The sequence below is a fragment of the Castor canadensis genome, chromosome 14 (genome assembly GCF_047511655.1).
Source record: "Castor canadensis chromosome 14, mCasCan1.hap1v2, whole genome shotgun sequence".
Lineage (NCBI taxonomy): Eukaryota > Metazoa > Chordata > Mammalia > Rodentia > Castoridae > Castor > Castor canadensis.
This window is the reverse complement of record NC_133399.1, coordinates 104,080,003-104,100,798: the sequence shown is the minus strand read 5'-3', so window position 1 is coordinate 104,100,798 and position 20,796 is coordinate 104,080,003. Positions and strand designations below refer to the sequence as shown.

Genomic DNA, 20,796 nt, shown 5'->3' with positions numbered 1-20,796 from the left:
CAGTGGTAGAGTAGGGTGGAGAAGGGAATAAGGGAAGACAGAAGGGGTAGACAGGGAGAGAAAGGCAAAATATATTATAAAAAGATCCTGTGTCTTTACAGTGGGTGCTGTTACAGCTGCAAGTGGATATTTAATAAGTCCAGGCTTGATTAAAAGTGACGTGTGACATGAAGGTAATGTGTGATTTCTAAGAATGCATGCTAAATGAATAATTGGAAAGCTATACGTACAAATATGTTTCCTATAATTTTTTAAAAATATGTATCTTATATTGATATAAGCTAAATATAATCAAGTTTTATGATGAACTGTTTAGAAATAATGACACAGCTTGAATATTTCACGGTAGGAGGACTGATAATGACACGATGACAACTGTCATCAGAAGCAATAAAAACTGATATTAACATGGATCACGCAGCAACATAGAAAAAGCTTACAATGAAAAGCCACGAAGGAAAATCAAAGTGCCCAGCGATGCTTGTGCTGCAATGGGAGCTATGTGAAGGTACCTGTGTCAGAGGAAGAAGATGTGCAAGTAACTTAGGAAATATTAAATATTTGATTTCCAGGGAGGGTGTCATCTAGGCAGGTTATTTTTATGATACAATTATTATTATTATGTGGAATTAAAATTTTATGACTAACTAGTGTGTTAAGTGACTTAGAGTCAACACTATCTTAAATACTTAACGCTGCATAAATACTCATCATTTACATTAAACTAGGCACTTGGCTACAAAACAGTCTATGCAATGCTTTCCCAGTAGTTGAAACCACATCTGCACTTTTTTTTATATTAATAACTGCATATTAACAGTGGTTATCTCTGAGTGAAGACAGAAAGCATGTTTTCTTTTTAAAAGATTCTAGTACTTTACGGTAATTTCTATATGTGTATGTATCAATTTTGTAATTAATGAAATACTGCTTAAGTACTGTAGAAAGCATGAACTATAAATAACTTCTTTTAAATGTTTTATTTTTTTGGGGGGGGAAGTACTGGGGTTTGCGCTCAAGGTCTTGTGATTGCATGGCAGGTGCTCTACCTCTTGCTTGAGTCATGCTCCCAGCCCTTCTTGCCTTAGTTATTTTTTTCAAATAGGGTCTCGTGATATTTATTGTATGGGGCAGCCTGGATTCTCCTATTAACACCTTGTGCCTCACTGGGATGACAGATGTGCATCACCACACCAAGTTTATTGGTTTCAATGGGGTCTTCCTAACATTTTGTCTGGGCTGGTCTTGAGCTGTGTTCCTCTTGATCTCTGTTTAAATTTGAACATATGGAAAACCAGACCATGTTTTTGGCAAGAAGACTCAACATTAAAAAGCCATAAATCAGACGGAGTACATAGCTCAGTAGCAGAGCGCTTGCCTTGGATGTGAAAGACCCCCTGGGTTGGATCCCCAGCATCGCAAAAAATAAAAGTCATTGATCTTCCTAAAATTAATTCATAAATATACCATGATCCCAATAAAAACAGCAAAAGGACTGAAGACAAGTTAATCCAAAAGTGGGCAATGAGCAAAACTAGCCAGATAAATTCTGATAAAGAATACTAGAAATTAAACGTGTCTGCTGTGGGGAGAATTGGTAACCATTTGGAATAAAAAAAAAAAAGGTTGTTTCCACACCTCATAGCTTACGTTAGAATAAATGTCAACAAGCCACAGATTTAATTGTGAAACTAAGTTGTCAAAGAGAAAACAGGACCTTTTTTTTGTTGTTGTTTTAAGAGTAGGGAAGGCCCTTAGTTATGACATAAGATCCATCCACTATGTGGCCTTCCTGTCATATACTGTGGGACTTTCAGCCTCCAAACCTGTGAGCCAAATAAACCTCTTTTCTTCATGAAGTTAACTACCTTACCTACTTCACCATGGTGACGAAAAGCTGACTGATACAACTTGTATGCATGGGAAATAACTTGAGTTTGATATTCACTGCCACGAGGAGAAAAGACTAAATCCACTGAATGTCCACTGGAAGGTGCAGGCCACTGGTGACACAGATCACAGTACAGACCTGTGACAAGATGTCTGCTGCTAAAGACAGCCTTAGACGAGGTGTTTTATGTTCAGAAATGGACTTTTCCAGATATGTTAAATTAAAAAGCCAGCCAAAGAGAATGCTACTTGTACAAAAACAATCCTGGAGAAGGATGTGTCTTTGGATATGGCTTGAGTTGCTGTAAAGAGCTGCAGAGGGAACTGAGAACCAGAATGCTCACTCCAGTCACCTCTCGGGAGGGCTACTGGTGTCAGGAGCCTGGGACTGAAGGGAGATTTTTCACGACATGTCCTTTTTTACCTTTGGAATTTCATACCATGAGATTCCATGACCAACTCATAAAGTAAATATGAATGTTCAAACTACTCTGAAAGACTGAAATTAGGCGATGACTATGACAGCACGTAACAGGGTTATGTGGTTTTCCTTCTTTTCATTTTCACTAACTTGTTATCATTCATAACGACATTCCTCATGAGCAGGGTAGTAACAATGACTCCAAGGTTAATGGCACATGAACTCTGAACTACATAAGCACGGTCCTCACAGGAATGATGTACACACGCAGGCCAAGTCTCACCCTGATGACCGATGCTAGCACAATGAGACATTACCCGCTCTCCAGGAGAGTAAAGCTACAGCCTTACCCATCAGATCCGGGCCTGGAAGGAGCATTGTCAGAGGAGGTGGAAGAGGTGGAGGCCACCGAGGATGTCACTGAGGTGATGGACAGCCTCCGCAGTGTCGAAGACATGATGTAGGGAAGCATGAGCGAGCCCGTGCGGCTTTGCTTCCTCTCGGTTAAGTTGGGCGGCTGAAAAACACACGAGCCCTCAGTTAGGATACCTGGAATGGAGCTCTTGTGATTTGGTGCAGCCACCCCGTTTGCTCACTTTTAAACTGGTCCATGAGAAAATTTTTAGGAGGCTGTAGATCTGCAGCTTAACATGGGGAATCTTCTGAAGTCTAGGAACCCTGATCTCCTGCCATAAGAAATGTCGCCAGGGGGACTGCCCTCATGTGGTAGAATATTAAATTGCTGGTGTTGGCCAGGTTCTAACCTACTGCCCAGGAACCTGTGTGCAAAAGACAAATGTTTCTAGATAGCACTCTAAACCAGCACCAGGTGAGGAGATGAATTCCAGGAGGAAGGAAGACCAGGGCACGTTGATGACTGAACGAGATGGTCAGAGAGGTCTTCTGGAAGGAACTGTGTTGGAGACACAGGCAGAGCTCCAATTTGAGCGAAGAATGGGAAAGTTGGGGCTTCAAGAATAACACGGTTAGAGAAAAGGTGAGCTCAAGGACAAAAGATTAGTGAAATGAGCTGGGCATGGCACAATGTTTGGGGAGACGAGGGAATCACAAGTTGAAGGCCAGCCTGAGAGAAATGAACAAGAACAAATCATACTATCAACTGCTGGAAAGAAAAGGTTAGCAGTATCTACACCCCTCTGCCCAATATGACGGGGGCTTAGAAAATGCTTTTGCCAAAAAGCACTCACTCTTCACTTGGGCCTACAAGGTAATTAAAGCAGGAAAAAACCTGGCATCCCTGCCTCCATTTTGTATCTGCCTTCTTTGCTCTGAGCCATTTTCTCTGCAGTCACCTTGGATATTAGAAATACAGAACTGATGATAAACATCTGTGACAAAAATCAAACCTATTAACCACCGCCCCTAACCAGGTCAGCACCAATGACTTCCTCATTGTGACAAGTCCCGGCTGACCAATCTTGAGATAATCAACTGGATTGCACCTTTGACCAAGACTGCCTGTACACCTCTTGATCCTGCCCCAATTCTTCCTCTACTTAAGCCTGAAGCTCTTGCCAGTTCCCCAAAGATGGGCTGAAGTGTTCCCTCTCTCTCTCCCCATGGCCGAGTGTTAAATCAATCTCCTTTCTCTGCCTCTCACCATCACCTGCCTCTGTAATTGGCATCAGGGACAAGTGGCCAGACGTGACATGTTGACTCCTCAGAGCTGGGCCTCGGGCCTAGGACTACAATTACGCCAGCTCTTCAGAGAGAAAAAAGAAACTGAAGCTACAACGAATGTGTCAAAACTGGCAAAGAAACTGTGAAGTCAGCTGCATGTACTGTAAGACATAGTTTCTAATTCTTTCTCCTTTTCAAAGGGGTGAAGACTGCAAACTTGTCATCAAAACAGAAAAGAAAGATTTGCAAAAGCTGTAAATTTTGGGCAAGACGAGACAGGAATGGCCAGTTCCTAAGAGCAGGAAAGCCTCCGCTCTGAGTCAGTCCATAGGCTCTCAAAGGCGTGGACCAGCCCAGCAGCATCTTCACCTGGAACTCGTTAGAAGTGCCAATGTTTGGGCCTTACCAGGTCTGAGGAATCTGCCACTCTGGGGTAAGGACCAGCACTGTGTTTTCACAAGCCCTCCCAGTAGTTCTGATGGTGGTCCTCCGTGTAGCCCAAGGATGGTTCAAGGTCATCAAAAGCAATGTGCATTATCTCTCTCTCGCCTCTCTCTTCAAGTCCTACCTATGCTATAGTGACTCACTTGGCATCTGAAAACCTGATCAGTGTTCTACAAGGCAAAAGAGACTAGAAAAATCTTTAGGGCTATTTAGAGAAAGCCTACCAGGGTTATAACCCCATAGAGCTTTTCCACTTTCTCCTTGAGCTCCCGGAAGCATGACGACAAGCGGTCGTGCAGGGGCTTGAGCTGCTCCGTCAGCTTCTCCCCGTGGATGCGGATCCCTTCTGAGAGCAGAGGCATCTGGAAGGAAGGGAATGCAAGGAATGAAGTGCAGCTCAGGAGAGGAATAATTCAGATGGGAAGAGTGAGGATGGGCTGACAGCAGTATTAAGTGACAATGCCACTTTTCAGTTGAGGGCTTGTACACCAAGAACACAGTAGGATCTAAATTTAGGAAGGGCAGACAGAGTGATGAGGCTAATCCAACGAAGCCCTGGGTGTTCCTGCAGACAGGAACACCTTAGACTAAATTTGATGGCTACATTTTCTACTACTGTCCACTGAAAAAATGAGGAAAAAATGAGGCCAACATCTCTCAGCAAAATACACAGGCCAGGAAACCAGCTTGTGAACTGTAATAGCTCCAAGAAGGCCCTGTCAACATGGCATGGTTAAATTAAATGCCATTCCTGAGTCTCAGCCAGACACACACAACATATAGATAGGCTGTGGTGGTTCCTTAAGGTTTAAAAGAAAAAGTAACCCACAAGTCGCCTTGCAAACATAAAAGCCCTGGAGAATCCTGGAGCCAGGCTCTTGGCCCCCATGGACAGCTGTGGCCATCTGCAAGCCTCCCTTGCATACCTGTAACGCTATCAGCCGCTTGAGCAGCTCCACCTTCTCCTGGTCTTCAGGATGCTCCTGTAAGTACTTTTCTGTAAAAAAAGCCTAAAAGCAGGGCATACACAAGCGTTAATTAGAACACATTCCCCCGTCCACCTGACCCTACTACAGAAGTGGGAAGCCTGGAAAAGTGAAAAACACCTTCGGTTCTGAGAGGTGAGGAATGTCTAACTGCACATCCATTCCTTTCTTGGGATGCCCTGTATCCCACAGAAAAGTAGGTGCTATTTGGTAGTCTTTCTGGAGTCCTGCAAATTCCTTACAGGAGTTCATTCCCATGAATGTGTGAGCACACTTGTGCTTATCAAGTCATAATCACCAGCAAAGCAAAATGTCATTCTTTAAAATGACGTTCTCAGAGAATGAAGACCCAACAATAATGTCTAAACGTTAACAATCAAGTGTACAGATGTTACAGGATATTATGTGGGGTGAGGGTGGGGTGGCAGTAGCCTATGGTGGAATGCTTTCCTAGCATGTAGAAGGCCCTGGGCTCCATCCCCAGCACTGCAAGAAAAGCAAACATTAATAGGCAGATGTGCCCTTCCTTTTTACTCTACTAAGTAAAATCTGTACTTTTTCTTTTTACTAATCAGCTATCCAAAAAGTTATTTTGGAAACAAAGTGGGATACAGCACGAAGACATTCTGTGAATACTTAAATGCTGGTTGTCTTGTCAACATCATGTTCACCAATGAACACTCAAGCCCTGGACTAAGGCCTGTAGTAGAGAAATAAAACCCAAACTTTAATTCTACGCAAAAGCTCTCTGTAGGATTCTTAAGAAAGAGGAGTTTCGAGCAGACATTTCTAACACGAGACTATGCATTCTCTCTGAACCTTTAGCTTTCTTTCTGAAGATGCTTTCAAAGCCCAACCTTCAAACTCATTCTTTGTTTCTATTCCTGTAAAAGCCCAAAGCCCGTGATATGAAATCCAAGAGCTCCTGAAACTACAGGAGGGTTTAAAAAGCTGTCGACCCATGATACGTGGCAAATGGAAGAGGAGCAAACTCTTGTGTGAAGATGTTAGGGTTGAATTGTGTCACCCCCCCTAAAATTTGTCAGAATGTGACCTTCCTTGGAAACACAGTGATTGTAGGTGCAACCAGTTAAGACAAGGTTATCATGCTTGGAGAAGAGTGGGCCCTGATCCCAGTCATCTTATGACAACGGCAAATAGGGACAGACACTTGCACACAGGGAGAACCCGAGACGCCATGAGAAGACAGGCATGTACAAGCCAAAGGGGATGCCTCCGGAATAGCCCTTGGAAGGAACCAACCCTGCTGACCTAGACTTCAGAACTGGTAGAGGACAGGTCTGTCATTTAAACCACCCAGCGTAAGGAACTTTGATAAGTGGCCTTCACAACCTAATAAAACAGGGTAGAAACGCATGCATCCCAGGTCTCAGCAAATGGAAATAGAAGAGTACACAAGCAAAGCAGCCAGCTCCAGCCATGATCGGATCCAGATGGACATCAACATAAATGGAAAAGCAGTCTTACATTCTCATCCACTTTTACTTCAAATGCACACAGCTTCAATTTGGAAAGTCAGAACAGTTTTGTGACAAGTGATAAAATAACCTGAAAGTCCCAAAGCATTGGCTGAGTTGGGGAAGTCAGAGCAGAGTACCCCGAGAATCACTTCCTAACTGAACCCTTCCCCAGGACCCCCAGAGAGGACTGACAACTACAGCCAACAGCTGAGCACAGGGCTGTTTAAAATAGGCCACTGTATCCAGTATGGAATGACAGAATGATGGCTTTTCCAATTGATGGCAACAGGCGTGGCTTAGCTCTTCCCACCCACCCCCCAGTACCGGGGATTGAAGGCAGGACTCAATCAAGCCTTGTGCTTGTGAGGCAAGGGCTCGCCTACTTGAGCCATGCTTCTAGTCCTTTTTGCTTTTAGGTTATTTTTCAGATAAGATTTTGCTTTTGGCCCAGGTTGGCCTGGGACCACAATCCTACTAATCTGTGTCTCCCAGGAAGCTGGAATTAGACACATTCCACCATGCCTGGTTCATTTCGTGAGATGGCGTCTAAGTCCCCCCAGCCTCTGTTCTAGCCTCCAGTAGTGATTATCCTACTCTCTGTCACCTGAGTAGCTGGGCAGCCTCTTTTTATGTTTAGTATGTCATATACATTAAAGTGTAAGTTAAAACTTACTTGTCTTTGCTTTTTTCCATTTTAACTAGAAGACTGTCACACTGAAAAAACTTCATATGACTTATGTATTATTCACAGACATTGACATGTAATGATTAGTGGTTTGGGGCATTTCGTAAAAATTAATAATTAGGAAAAAACATGAAAATGATATTGAAAGCGTACACATTGAAAGCATTATGGTATTAAAAACACATTGTACTTTGGCCCCTGTTTATGAATTGACTTCCATTGTAGCACTGGAAATTATTATTGAAGCAAACATGAGCCAACTAAAATTTATCTCTGGTGTTGAGCTGTTCCCAGCTGCTGAGTGAGTTAGACAAAAGAAGGCTGAAAGGTTCTAGAAAAGAGAGCTGGGCACAGTGGCTCACATCTGTAATCCCAGTTTTCAGGAAGATGGAGATTGGGAGGACTGCAGTTCGAGGCTGGCCTGGGCAAAAAGCTAGCAAGAATCCCCATCGCAACCAACAAGGCAGGCATGGTAGCATGTACCTGTAACTCCAGCTAAGGTGGAGGAGGACAAAGTCCAAAGACAGTCCCAGGCAAAAAGCATGAGACCCTACCCAAAAAATAACTAAAGCCAAAAAGGGCTGGTAACATGGCTCAAGTGGAAGACCACCTGCGTAGCAAGCATAAGACCCTGAGTTCAAACCCCAGTACTGCCAGAGAGAGAGAGAGAGATTATTAGTACATAGCAGCAGGCATGGAGCATTGGTGCATTGCACGTGACAAACATCCATTTGGGTCCAAGTGGACACAAGGAGGGAGGAGGAAAGCTACACAGACATGCCACACCCAGTATGGTGCCCCCCATGAAGTCATGTGTCACAGAGTGATCTTAGTCAAGCATGGGCCATCATGTTTTGCCACTCAGCAATGCCGTAGCTGCTCAGTTTGTACAGTTCCCTGTGTTTGCAGTGACAGAATTGCCCAAGTTTCTCAGAGTGTATCCTTGTTCTTAAGTGACTGTGATTCCTTAACCCTCCAGTCGGTCTGTGAGTTGGGTTTTTCTCTCACTTTACTTTACAGGTACTTGGTGCTCAGAGAGGTGAAGTACATCGTCCAAGAACACACCGTGGACAGCAGAGAGCTGGAATGGGGTCATAAGAGTGCCGGTCCATACAACACTGCCATCCTCCCCAATGCCCTTTCTTTCCACCCCCCTTTCCAGCCTATTCCAAGGGATTCCCTTGCCAAATATTCTAGAGGAGGACTCCACAAGTATTTGGGCACCAAAAAATACACCATAATAATTATGACTCTTGCCTTTAGTGATTATATTTAATCTGCACTGAATGAATGACCTTCATTTCAAATGGTGCTACATGAGTCCTGTGCAGTGGAGTAAAATGTGGCAAGCTCTCCTTTCATGCTTTCAGAGTAACAGAGCTAACCCTTAGTTAAAGGAATTTCGTTGTACAGCCACGGCTCTAGGAACTCATCTAAACAGAGTGTCCCACTGTCCCTGTTTCCTTACAGATATGGCTCTGGTTTGTCCTGTTAGCTGTCTACCTCTGAGCGAAGAGAAAAGCAGGAGCAGGAGCCAGAGACACGTGGGGATGGCACTCTTTCATTCACGCTTTCCTCCATTGGCGTGCTGCTGTTCTCTTCTAAGAGATGTGAGATCAGGGACAATCTTTTTCTCCACCCTCAAAATTGGGGATTGAACCCAGGCCCTTGCACATGCTGTTCAAGCATTTACCACGTGAATCATGCCCCCTGCTCTTTTTGCTTTAGCTATTTTTCAAACAGGGTCTTGCCTTTTTGCCCAGGCTGGCCTGGACTGTGATTATCTTATTTATGTCTTCCTCATAGCTGGGATGATGCCATTGTGCCCAGCTTTTTTTTTTTTTTTATTGAGTTGGGATCTTGCAAACATTTTTGCCAGGGCTGACCTCAAACTGCAATCCCCAATCTCTGTCTCCCAAGTAGCTAGGATTATAGGTGTGAGACACCATGCTAGCTTATTTCTTGTTTTAGAGATTAGAGCTAACTAACTTTAGGTTGGCCTGGAACTTATGATCTTCCTGCCTCCACCTCCTAAATATCTGGGATTTTAGGTGTGTGCCACCACACCTGGCTAGGGTCAATCTTTTTGGTAATTTCACTTGTGAAATTATCAGAGTGAAGAAGCAGAGAAATTGTAGAAAATGAATTCACTAGCTGCAGAAGGGCTCAGAGGGAGGCCTGTGAGTCCTATGGGATTGTGGGGTGCACCTTTTCATAGTTGGAGAATCCCCCCATGACAGCTGGATCCACAATGCCGTTGAGCAGCATGGAGAGTGGGTGCACAGAAAGGGACCGGTCCCACGCATGCTGCTGCACACAGTTGCTAATCCTCTCATTGGTCAGTTCCATGGTTTCTATGGCATTCTCCAAAGGGCTGATTTCCTCCTGAGAGATGGAGCGAAGGGAGAAGAACACTTTGTGAGACCCACAGCAAAGACTGAAGTGCAGTTAACTCTTCCCCTCAAGAAGTACTGAATACCTGAAAGCTATCAGAGAGTAAAGCTTTGCTTGTCAAGATTATGTGTATTAGGGGGTGTGGCTAAAGTGGTAGAGCACTTGCCTAACAAGCACAAAGCCCTGAGTTCAAACTCCAGTACAACACACACACACACACACACACACACACACACACACACACACACACGAGAAAAGATTTATTGGGACACCACACTTTTCTGCAATAGTCTTGGCATAATGCAAAGTAAGCTCTTTAAAAGAGCCTTAAAAAGTAGAATGATGACTTAAAACTTGGAGCTATAGTAATGACTATTCCTTGTAGCAAAGTGTTTACAGAATATGTGAGAAGAAAGTCAGCTGTAGCAAGGATTCTTTTTCAGGCAAAGCTTCCTCAGAGATTTTTGTGATGGTCAGTGACAGCGGAAGAGAAGATGAGGGACACTTCTGCACCACAGAATGTTCACTGGCAAATTTTTGATGCCTCCCTCATGAGGAAAAGCAAATGACCTTGGAAGCCCTACATTCAGACTATGTGTGAACCACCTGAGACAGATCCTCTGGTTATCAGGAGTTGGAATCAGTGGGATGTATCAGAATACCCAGGCTGAGTTTGGGATGAAAATGAATGACATGCAATATAGATTCAGTTCCTCCTATGGGAATGTCTTCAAAACCAGGTTGCTAGGTTTTGCCAGTATTGGCCACGTGAGTTCTTACTCCAGACTCTGAAAGTCTGTCCGGAAGTCACACCCATTCTTGAAGAATGATTTATCAGTAGTGCTAGGAAGCCTATTAAACTTTATTTTCCTCCCTCTCCCAACGCCTTGAACTGGGAATGGAGCCCATGGCCTGTGCATGTTAGGTTAGTACTCCAACACATGCCCAGCCCAAGGAGAAATCTCTCTTGAACATCTGCTCCCTACTGAGTGCCAAGCTAAGCACCATTGTTACAAAAGTGATGGAGATACAGCTGGCCTTCACTATCTGTGAAGAAATTGGTTCCATGACCCCTGAACATACCAAAGTTTGCAGATGCTCAACTCCTTGATATGAAATGGCACAGTAGTTGCACAGAACCTAATACATGCTCCCACAGACTTGAAGTCACCTGTGGGTCAATTATAGTACCTAATACAATGCAAATGTTATGTAAATAGTCAGACCATATTGTTTAGGAAATAGTGACAAGGAACAAAGTCTATATATGCTCAGTACAGATGCAACCACCTTAACCTAGCTGCATAGCACATAATCCATGGTTGGTTAAATCTGTGGGCGTGGAACCTGCAGACACAGACGATGCACTGTATTCATGGCTTTAGTAGGAGCTCAAGACATGATGGATGGAGATGGAAGGAGATGGGTGGAGGAAGGAAGGAGATGGATGGAGATGGAAGGAGATGGGTGGAGGAAGGAAGGAGATGGATGGAGATGGAAGAAGATGGGTGGAGATTGAAGGAAATGGGTGAGGAAGGAAGGAGATGGATGGAGATGGATGGAGATGGGTGGAGATGGATGGAGATGGAAGGAGATGGGTGGAGGAAGGAAGGAGATGGATGGAGATGGAAGAAGATGAGTGGAGATTGAAGGAGATGGGTGGAGGAAGGAAGGAGATGGGTGGAGATGGATGGAGATGGGTGGAGATGGATGAAGATGGAAGGAGATGGGTGGAGGAAGGAAGGAGATGGATGGAGATGGATGGAGATGGAATGAGATGGGTGGAGGAAGGAAGGAGATGGATGGAGATGGAAGGAGATTAGTGGAGGTGAAAGGAGATGGAAAGAGATGGAAGGAGATGGGTAGAGATGAAAGGAGATGGGTGGAGGTGGAAGGAGCTGGGAAAGGAAAGGAGGTGGAAAGAGATGGATGGAGGTGGATGCAAGTGGAGGAGTCAAATCACAAAGCCTGTGTCTACCTGTGTCTGGGCTTTGTAATGTGGGCACTGGGGAGCAACAGAACAGCTGTGAGCATGAGAACACACGAAATGGTCAGGTTTACTCAATGGGATCACACTCTGAGGCAGTGAGGAACAATGAGCTGAAAAGAAAGGCAGGGAGGCAACTGGAGGCTTTCTCAGTAGCACCAAGCAAAGATGAATGAGGGCAAAAAGTAGGGCAACTGGAAAGTTAGCAGACCAAGTAAAAATTAAGAAAGCAAAATCGGCAGCTTTTGGTAATGATGACTGGCCGAGCTGAGAGTAAAAAAAGGGGACAGACTTTGAGAGAAAAGATACGGCAGGGCCAATCCAACAAGGTTTCTTGGCCTGGCAGGATCATGGGGGAGACAAGGCTCCCTGGGCCATAAAAGAGTCATTCACTGAGTGACCTTTCGGGTTGGTGTTGTAACATCAGTTTTATAAAATAGCCCTATCAGAAAGCATGCCTTTTACTTCTCTCTTGAAAAACAAAGTTGGCCAGATGAGGCTGGCCAAGCTGGTGTAAACTGCAGGGGGAATGTAACAAAGGATATTATTATATTTGCAGACAGACAGAAAGTTGTTGGTTTTTTTTTTTCCCCTGAGTTACAATCAAATGACTCACTGTTGAAATCTGTTTGACTTCAAACCACTTGAGAATTCCGGGGAAGGTATAGGCAGTTGTATACGTGCTCCGTTCAATCCACATGGTCTGAGGCAGGAAGGAAAACATGAAATGAAACGATGGTCAGCTCCAGCACAAATGGCAGACCCCCAGGTGGGTGAAGCAAGACTCCTTTCCCACATGCCTCCTCATGATGGACCATGTTTTCTCACAAAATTTAAGGAGTTTGTAAGGTAAGGCTGCCTGGGATCATCTACTTGGGCCCTCTCACCCTAAAAGTGGAAACTTGAGGTTCAGGGAGGTCTGACTTGGCCAGGGCCATTTCAAAAGCAGGTGCAGAAGCAGAGGCAGTTTCTGGACCCTGTAGAGTTTTCCATTAAGCCAACAGCCTGCTCTTTTGGCAATTAGGAGAAGAAGCCTGATTCCACCTCTGCAAGGTGGGAGGCCTTGGCCTGGATGTCCATTTTACCTGGCTTTAGAAGGGAAAGAGAGTGGACTCACAGCAAATTCATTGTCTGGATCCTTTTCTCCTTTTCGGAATGGCCGAGAATATCTGAACTGCTGCACTTCGTTGGCCCTGTAGTAGCTGGGGAAGGACAGAGCAACCACTCTTCTCTCTCAGAATCAGAGCTCCTGGATCTCACTCCTATTACACTTGTGACAAGCCTGATGCTGAGGTCTCCCCACTAACTAAGCCATCTCAGAGCTGACAGTGGCCACACCAAGAGTGTAAGGCCATCCACTTTGATTTTCTTCCACACCTCACTTTTATGAGTTTTTTTTTCATAGTTCATGATTTTAAAAGGTAAGGCACTTACATACACATTTGTGATCTCATCTGCAAAGATTTGTAATAGTCCTATTAACAATCTCATTAGCATTTTAGCTTCGCAAGACATAGATCTGGTCCTCAGTGACCAGGGACTGGCTAGACCTTGATGTTTCTGAGTGGAAAAATAAAAGCTAAGGGATCTGACCCTTAGGAGTGGAGCTCTTGATTTCCTTTGGCTTAAAAGATAAAACGCTCACCACTTTAAATCACCAAGAAAATGAGCAGAAAGTCCCCCAAACTGTAATGAATTAAATAAAAACTTTGTATTTGGTATACTCCAAATAAAATATGAGAGATTTTTTTTTTTTGAAACAGGGTCTTGCTAGGTAGCCCAAGTTGGTTTCAAACTCCCATCCTCCTGCCTCAGTCTCCTAATTGCTGGGATTACAGAGGCATAAACCACATCCTGGCTGATAAATCTTTTTTTAAAAAAGAATCACTTACTTTAAGATCTGCTCTGGAACTGGTTTGTCCTTGTAGCCAGGTGGCAGGCTCATGACGGGCTTCACGGTGAAGCACTGCATGTCTGAGAACTCGTTAAGGAAAGAAAGAGGCCCTGTAATGCTCCTCGTGCTGCACAGCCAGAAGTACCACCAGTACCAATCAGCCCCTTTGAGCTGTAGGCCAACGCGACACTGAAAATGGGGCTCCCTGGTGCCTCCCTCAAATGCCTGATGAAGTGATTACTTCTAGGACACTTATTGTGGTCAGACACCTGGCAAATATCCATGCCACAGAAAAACAGGCATCAATGACATATCAGGAAATAGGTGGTCAGAAATGGTATTAAATAATCCCTCCTACACAAGACTCCCTCTGAAATAGCCAGGCATCAGAGTCCAGGCACCGGGAATTTGCTTTCACCTTTGGGTATCACCCAGTTACTGAGTGCCCTGCTGGAATCTTATCTCCACATTCACAAGATGGGTATTATTTTCCTTCAGCAGAGGAAGACTCTGAGGATGAGGGGATTAAACCCCAAGATCCCGCAATGGGAAGTGGTGAAGTCAGGCCTTAAACTAGCTCAGCAGTGGGGACTTTCTCTCTCAGAGTTAATGGTTAGTTTTAGCAGTAGTCCCCCTTCTCCAACCTCCCCATACCAGTACAGACACAGCCGGCCGGCTCACTGTATCCATTGGTTCTACATCCAGAGTCAATCAACTGAGGATCAAAAATATCTTTTAAAAAACCGCATCTGTGCTGAACATGTATGACTTCTTGTCATTACTTCCTAAACAATATTTACACAGCATTTACTTTATATTAGGGATTATAGGTAATCCAGAAATTATTTAAAATATTGCAAGGGGGGGGGCGGTTGCACAGGTTCTATTCAAATGCTATACCTTTTTTATGTAAGGGATTTGAGTATCTGAGAACTTTGTAATCTTTGAGGTAGGGGAATGAGGGATCCTGGAACCAATTCCCCAAGGATATCGAGGGACAAATGTATTGTTTCAATGTCTATAACAGAATCCCAAATTCAGGACAGCAAGTCTCTGCTCTTCTCAAGTTCCCCATCTGGCTATAAAATACTGATATTCAAGACTTGCTTGCCATCTTCCCTTAGGACATTAGGTCCTCAAAGATTTTACACTAAATGGGAACTGGAATGAGATGGCTAAGGGAGGGGTCTGAGGGCATAGGGCCTATCTGTCTCCATTGAAAGGGCTGCAATCCTTAGATTTGCTGGCTTAGCTGGGGCTGTCCCAAGGGAAAGTGCTGGTAGGCCATTTTTCCCATGGCAAGGATGCACTGCTTGGGGGATGACTTGATGTCTTCTCCAGGGGGTGTGGTACTTGTCATCTTCTCAGCATTGGGGAACTGGGTGAGCAACCTCAGGCTGAAGTCTTCTCGCCTTTCATACTCCTTCCCCCGGTAGATAAAGATTTTATTCTGCAGGTCACAGATGACAAGGAAATTATTCAACAGGAAGAGGGAAGGGGCAACTAGAGTTATAGATACTGAGGAAGCCACCGTAATCCCTGGACAAAGTTCAATCCACTACCAAGTTTTCACTGAGTATCTATCAACACGTCCAACAGTAAGGATCACCTGTGACAAGAGTTTTGGGTTATTCTGAGTAGTTAATTCTCAGGCATAAAAAACACTTGGCGAACTACTTCTTACAGTGTGGACAACAACTCTAGCCAGTCTGCAAACAGTCTCCAGGTACCTACAACGATCTGGATTCTAATTTAAATCCACCCCATCACCAGGCACACTGCTTCATTTTTATTTTTCACACCAAGCCATTCTCAATGGAGGAAGTAAGTATATTCACTGATACTCGGTATAGACTCCCCGTCTTCCTCATCAGGATCCAGCAACAGTTTGTACATCTGCATTTTAAATGGCGCCCACCACCTTAGAAAACAAGATACAGGCTAAGCATCCCTAATCCAAAAATTCAAAACCCAAAATGCTCGAAAATCCAAAACTTTTTGAGGACCAACATGATGCTCAAAAAATCCTAGATTTTGAAGCATTTTGGATTTTGAATTTTCTGATTGTCTCCTAGTTCCCATTCATTATTTCACGTGATGCCAAAAGCATATGAACCCTGGACATGGTGGCCTGTAATATTCCAGCACTCAGGAAGCTGAGGCAGGAGGATCACTGAGTTTAAGGCTAGTTGGGCTATGAAGGGACACCCTGTCTCAAAAAAACAAAAACCAACCAACCAAACAAAGGCGTATGTACCAAGAAGCTTAGCCATCATTTTCTTGTCTTGATCACATGAATGGCAAAGCTAAGACCAGAAACTGCGCCAGGCTCTCTTCCAGACTGTTTGTCTATCGTCCTTCCCTACACCACATCTACAAAGACGGTGCTACCTGCTGGAAGGAAACAACTCACTGACTTGAATCTCTAGAACCTTCTTCCAGATTCATACAGCAAATGGCTGACTCACGTGCCTTGGATGTTCAAATCTATCTCACAGTGAGTATGTCCTAAACCAGATTTTTAGAGATAACCTATAACGACCTGAGCACCCCTCTGCAGCCAGGTACCCATAGCCTTCTGACCCGGCCATAATACTCACTTCTCATTCATGCTTCTCCAGCTTCACAGCTTTGAACCTGTTATCACTGTCTGAAGCCCCCGTTCTTCCTCTTGATAAATGCATGGCTGATCCTTTTATTTCTTCCAGGTTTCTGATCAAATGTCACCTTCTTACTCTGAATTCCTTCCAGTTCCCCTATTTCAAACTGCAACTACACCCCCAGCACCATGTTATCTATGCAGCTCAGCTGAGTTCCTATACCACATGAGGCAGTTCTCTGGGTCATCTCACACACTAAACATTCACTCACTTATCTTATTTTTTTGCTTCTCCAAGATAACATATAAGCTTAGTCATGTCTAGGGTTTTGGTTTGTTTAGGGCTCTGCCCTCATAGTCAGAGTTCAGTCCTTTGATTCTTCAGGACTAATCTCTCCCAATGCCTGTGTCTTTCCAGCCCTGCTGTCCTAGTCATTGGCTCTACTAACCCTTTCATGATGCAGGCAGACACCTAGGGATCATCCTTGACACCTCCTCTTCCTCACCTACACAGCCTGTCAATCATCACATCCTGTTATTTCATCACCATCACTAGATTCTTTCCACTTCTCTCTAAAGTCGCCACTATCACCTCCCTCAGCCAAGCCTCATCTCTTCCCTGACCATCTGCGATGGCATCTTTGTGGCTTATCAGCACACGCCTCCCACCCATTCTCCATACCAAGGCCAGATGACCTGTCTAACATGAAAAACCTGTGATGGGCCCCTCTGCTCTCAGGATGCAGATAAAATACCCTGTGTGACCTAAGGCCTACACACTATTCCTGCTAACCCATGGCTCCCCCAGCTCTCTGGCCTGTAGCACTGGTTGTCTATTTGGCCTAGGCTTTGCCAGGCTCTCATTTGCTGTTTCCCCTGCCTGGAATGTGACACTGATGCCCTCCATCTCCTCAACTCCCAGCTCACCTTTTAGACTGCACTAAAACAGAAACTGCCTGGGAAGTCTTTCCTGGCTCTTCAAAAAATTAAGGCAAAATTGACATCCAATACAAATTATGGAGGTTTACAGATGTAACCATGACCCCACATCAAGATATAGAACATTTCATCAGCACCCAAAACTTCCCCATAACCCTTTGTAGTCCAACAGCTCCTAGTCACCAGACCATCAGCAATCTCACAGGAAGCATGGTATTGGCAAGAATGTCCCATAAATAAAGTCATAGGGCATGGGGCCTTTTCACTACTTCAAAGAACTTCTAATTTCTTCCATGGAGTATGAGGCATGTGAGAGCGATCCATGGGGTTGTGTCTTAGGAGTTCACCCCTTCTTATTACTGAGCAGTGTGCTGAGTGGAAGGACTACAGTTTGTTTAGCCCTGCCCCAGCTGGCAGACACCGGGGTTGGACCAGTCTTCAGGGATTACAGTTAAAGCTGCTTTTAACATGTCCTACCCCTTCCTTGGGAAGGGATAAGTTTTTATCCCACTTGGGTAAATAGTCCCTGGCCACATGCTCTTACAGCACAGCACATCTTTCTTTGTTACTGCTTAAATTTTACATTCATGTGTAATTATTTAATACCTCCCCAATTAACTTATAAAATCCCAGAGGGCAGGAAGCTGTCTGACAATAACAACTGGTTATTTTTGGAACCTCTTATGTGCCTGGCACAGAGTAGACATTTTGGTGTAGATATTTATTGAATGAAAAAATTTAAGCCCTTCTAGGAATGGCAGTAGCTTTCATCATTCATTTTTTTCTTTAATTAGAGGGAAGATGACCGATGATATATATTTAAACAAAACTTAGTTCTAAAACTAAAAGAGGCATTCTTTTTGCAGAAGGTAAGAGTTTTTGTTTTTAACTTATAAGATCAGTGCTCCATTTTGGACATTTTGGTTGAGGAAGAAGAGTGCCATCCTTGTCACTTTTCCAACAGAACTGTTTTTGTGTTGGGGAAACTCTTATGGTCTTCTTGGGATACTTGGTTTCAAAGGAATTCGGACTGGAAATGAACTAAATGCATCAATCCATGCTTTCCCCAGCTTTACCAACAGAGGAGCGGATTCTGTTTTTTCTTTTCTCTTTCCTCCCGGGGAAAGTCATTTTATAAAAGATCTGCCAGAATCCCAGTGGTGTCTGGGGGTGTGGGGTGAAGAGGCCAGAGCTCAGAAGTATTACCCACCCGACCTCCCATGGTGAGAGTACAGGTCTCCAGCTGGAAAAGAAATGAGTTTTGTCCCTCCTTCAGACCCCATGGCTTAATGGCTTTAGAGACCACCCTCAGCTGCTTACCCTCAGGAAAGAAGGAAAGCCCTGGCCATAGTACCCCACTGCAAAGTACTCGGGCTGAGGCCTCATGGCTTTAATGATGTTCTCATAAAACGAGGCTCTTTTTTTCTGGAAAACAAAACAAGACATTCCACTGGGAGGTTACAAGGACACTACTGGAGGGGGGAAATAAAAGAAAAAAGGATTAGCCTATTTGCTTTGTTGTTTCCCATGTAACACAGAGAAGTGCAAAGTCTTTGGAAACCAGCCCATGGGCAGAAGGGTGATCCTTTTATGGGATCTGATGAGGAGCCTGCATGCAGATGTGCACATGGGTGTTCCTCTGTGCTGGGAGACAGTGTATTGCTTCCAGAAATTTCTCGAGAGGGTTCAGACCCTGCAAGGTTAAGAAGTACTTTTTGAGAGTCACGGGAGGCAGCTGTATTTAGTCAGAGACTCATGGGAAAAGAAGGTCAGGAACTTTCCACCTCATGCAGGTGTATGGATGGAAGTCCTTGGATCAGCTACAAGTGCCCAGAAGGCAGTGGTAACATAACCCTTTTCAATTTCTGGTTCCTCCCGTTAGTTCTTTACAGTTAATTGTTTAGTTCTTCACAAGGGGAGCAGCTTCTCAGTTTAGCCTCAGAGTTGGTCATAAAGAAAATCAACAGGTAGCCAGGCCTGAGGGGCTTTGAGGGATGACAGTAGCCCTACCCCGCAATGGCTGACATGCCTCTGTGACCACTCTGTCCAGGTGAAGGTCTGTGAATCATGTTTTCTTAGATAGATGACCTGTTACTAACATCTTGGTTCAGTTCAGCTTATGGAAATCTGAAGTAAATTTCTGACCTGTATAGTATACATAGGTGAATTTTTACAAATTCCTCTTGACAAATAGCTTCTCAAATAAAGGATCATTCTATGACAATGGTGACCTGACCTTTTGTGACTTCTCTCATAAAAGTCGTCCAAAGTGTCTACCACTGGGCATCTAGACGGCTATTTGCATTTTTCTTCACTGTTTTTTAAACAACTGAACTGTGACAACATCCAGGCGTAATACACAGGCTCAGGGAACTGTCAAAGTGAGTACTCCAGCTAGGGAGAAGGCCGAAGGCAAAACAGGTTCAGGAGCCAGCAGGAGTTATAGCTCCCCAAGATGTACACAGTGCTACTCGTGGAGAAGTAAAGCCAGAAGGTCCTTCATTTAGAAGGTCTTGCGGATGGGATGACAGGACAAGTAAAGTTTGAACAGAGGGTATCCAAAGCAACTGAAATATGGAACGGAAAGCAGACTGGAAAGTGACAGAGTAAAAGGCAAGTGAGCCAAGAACACAGAGTGCACAGGAAACCAACACCCTGGGAAGCAAGAGGCCTTCTAGAGAGGGTTATTTAGAGAGCAATGGACCACAGCTTTTGGACCACACCTTTCTTTCTTTCATTTTATTTCAACCAAGAATTTACTGTCTATTGAAAAGAATGCCCTTGGCCCTGGCTTTCTTGAAGGTACAAGACTATTTTCCACACCCTGTTGGCGGAGACTCACCAGGAGACTACCCAGGCCCTCGTAGTCAAACACTTTGCTCTCGTAGGTCTCAGCCAACTCCTTGCTCAGTTTAATGGCCTTCTCCCACATCTGCAGAAAAAGGAAAGCAGGGTGAGATGTGGCAGATAGCACAGTCACTGAGCCAGCTGCTAAGATCCCTGGAGAGCCACTAGGCCTGAGCACGCATCCGGAGGGTTGAGCATCTGTAAGTGTTCCTGACCCGCCTCACCCCCTGGTCAGTGAAACCCTGCTCTCCTGATATCACAAGGATATTATAAGTTGAATATCCCTCTGCAACTAGAAGTGTTTCAGATTTGGGAAGTTTTTTGGATTTTGAAATATTTCCACAGACTTTACTGGTTAAGCATCCTAATACAAACCCCAAATCCTCTAAAATCCGAAACTTGACTATCATGTTGATAGTCAAAATCTTAGATTTCAGAGCATTTCTTATTTTTTGATTAAGAGCGTTCAAGCAGTAAATCTTGGCTGCTTTTCCATGAAGCTTCTGCAATTTTGTTTGCTAAAACATGAAGACCAACATATGCGCCCAAAAGAAATGAACCTGAATAGAAAGCAGAGGTGACAACTGA

The 20,796-nt window shown here is 44.3% G+C and overlaps 1 protein-coding gene across 1 annotated transcript in view; it reads right to left on the bottom strand.

Annotated features, from left to right (window-relative positions):
• Dock5 (dedicator of cytokinesis 5) overlaps positions 1 to 20,796 on the bottom strand; it is a 180,777-nt gene that overhangs the window by 8,761 nt on the left and 151,220 nt on the right. Inside the window, exons 39-48 of the mRNA XM_074055185.1 lie at positions 20,204 to 20,293; positions 18,682 to 18,786; positions 15,132 to 15,273; positions 13,822 to 13,903; positions 13,047 to 13,131; positions 12,546 to 12,632; positions 9,757 to 9,933; positions 5,323 to 5,406; positions 4,621 to 4,758; positions 2,662 to 2,828 (exon numbers count right to left, since the gene is read on the bottom strand). Of these exons, the coding sequence (XP_073911286.1) occupies positions 2,662 to 2,828; positions 4,621 to 4,758; positions 5,323 to 5,406; positions 9,757 to 9,933; positions 12,546 to 12,632; positions 13,047 to 13,131; positions 13,822 to 13,903; positions 15,132 to 15,273; positions 18,682 to 18,786; positions 20,204 to 20,293 (1,157 nt within the window). The remainder of the gene's footprint in view (positions 1 to 2,661; positions 2,829 to 4,620; positions 4,759 to 5,322; positions 5,407 to 9,756; positions 9,934 to 12,545; positions 12,633 to 13,046; positions 13,132 to 13,821; positions 13,904 to 15,131; positions 15,274 to 18,681; positions 18,787 to 20,203; positions 20,294 to 20,796) is intronic.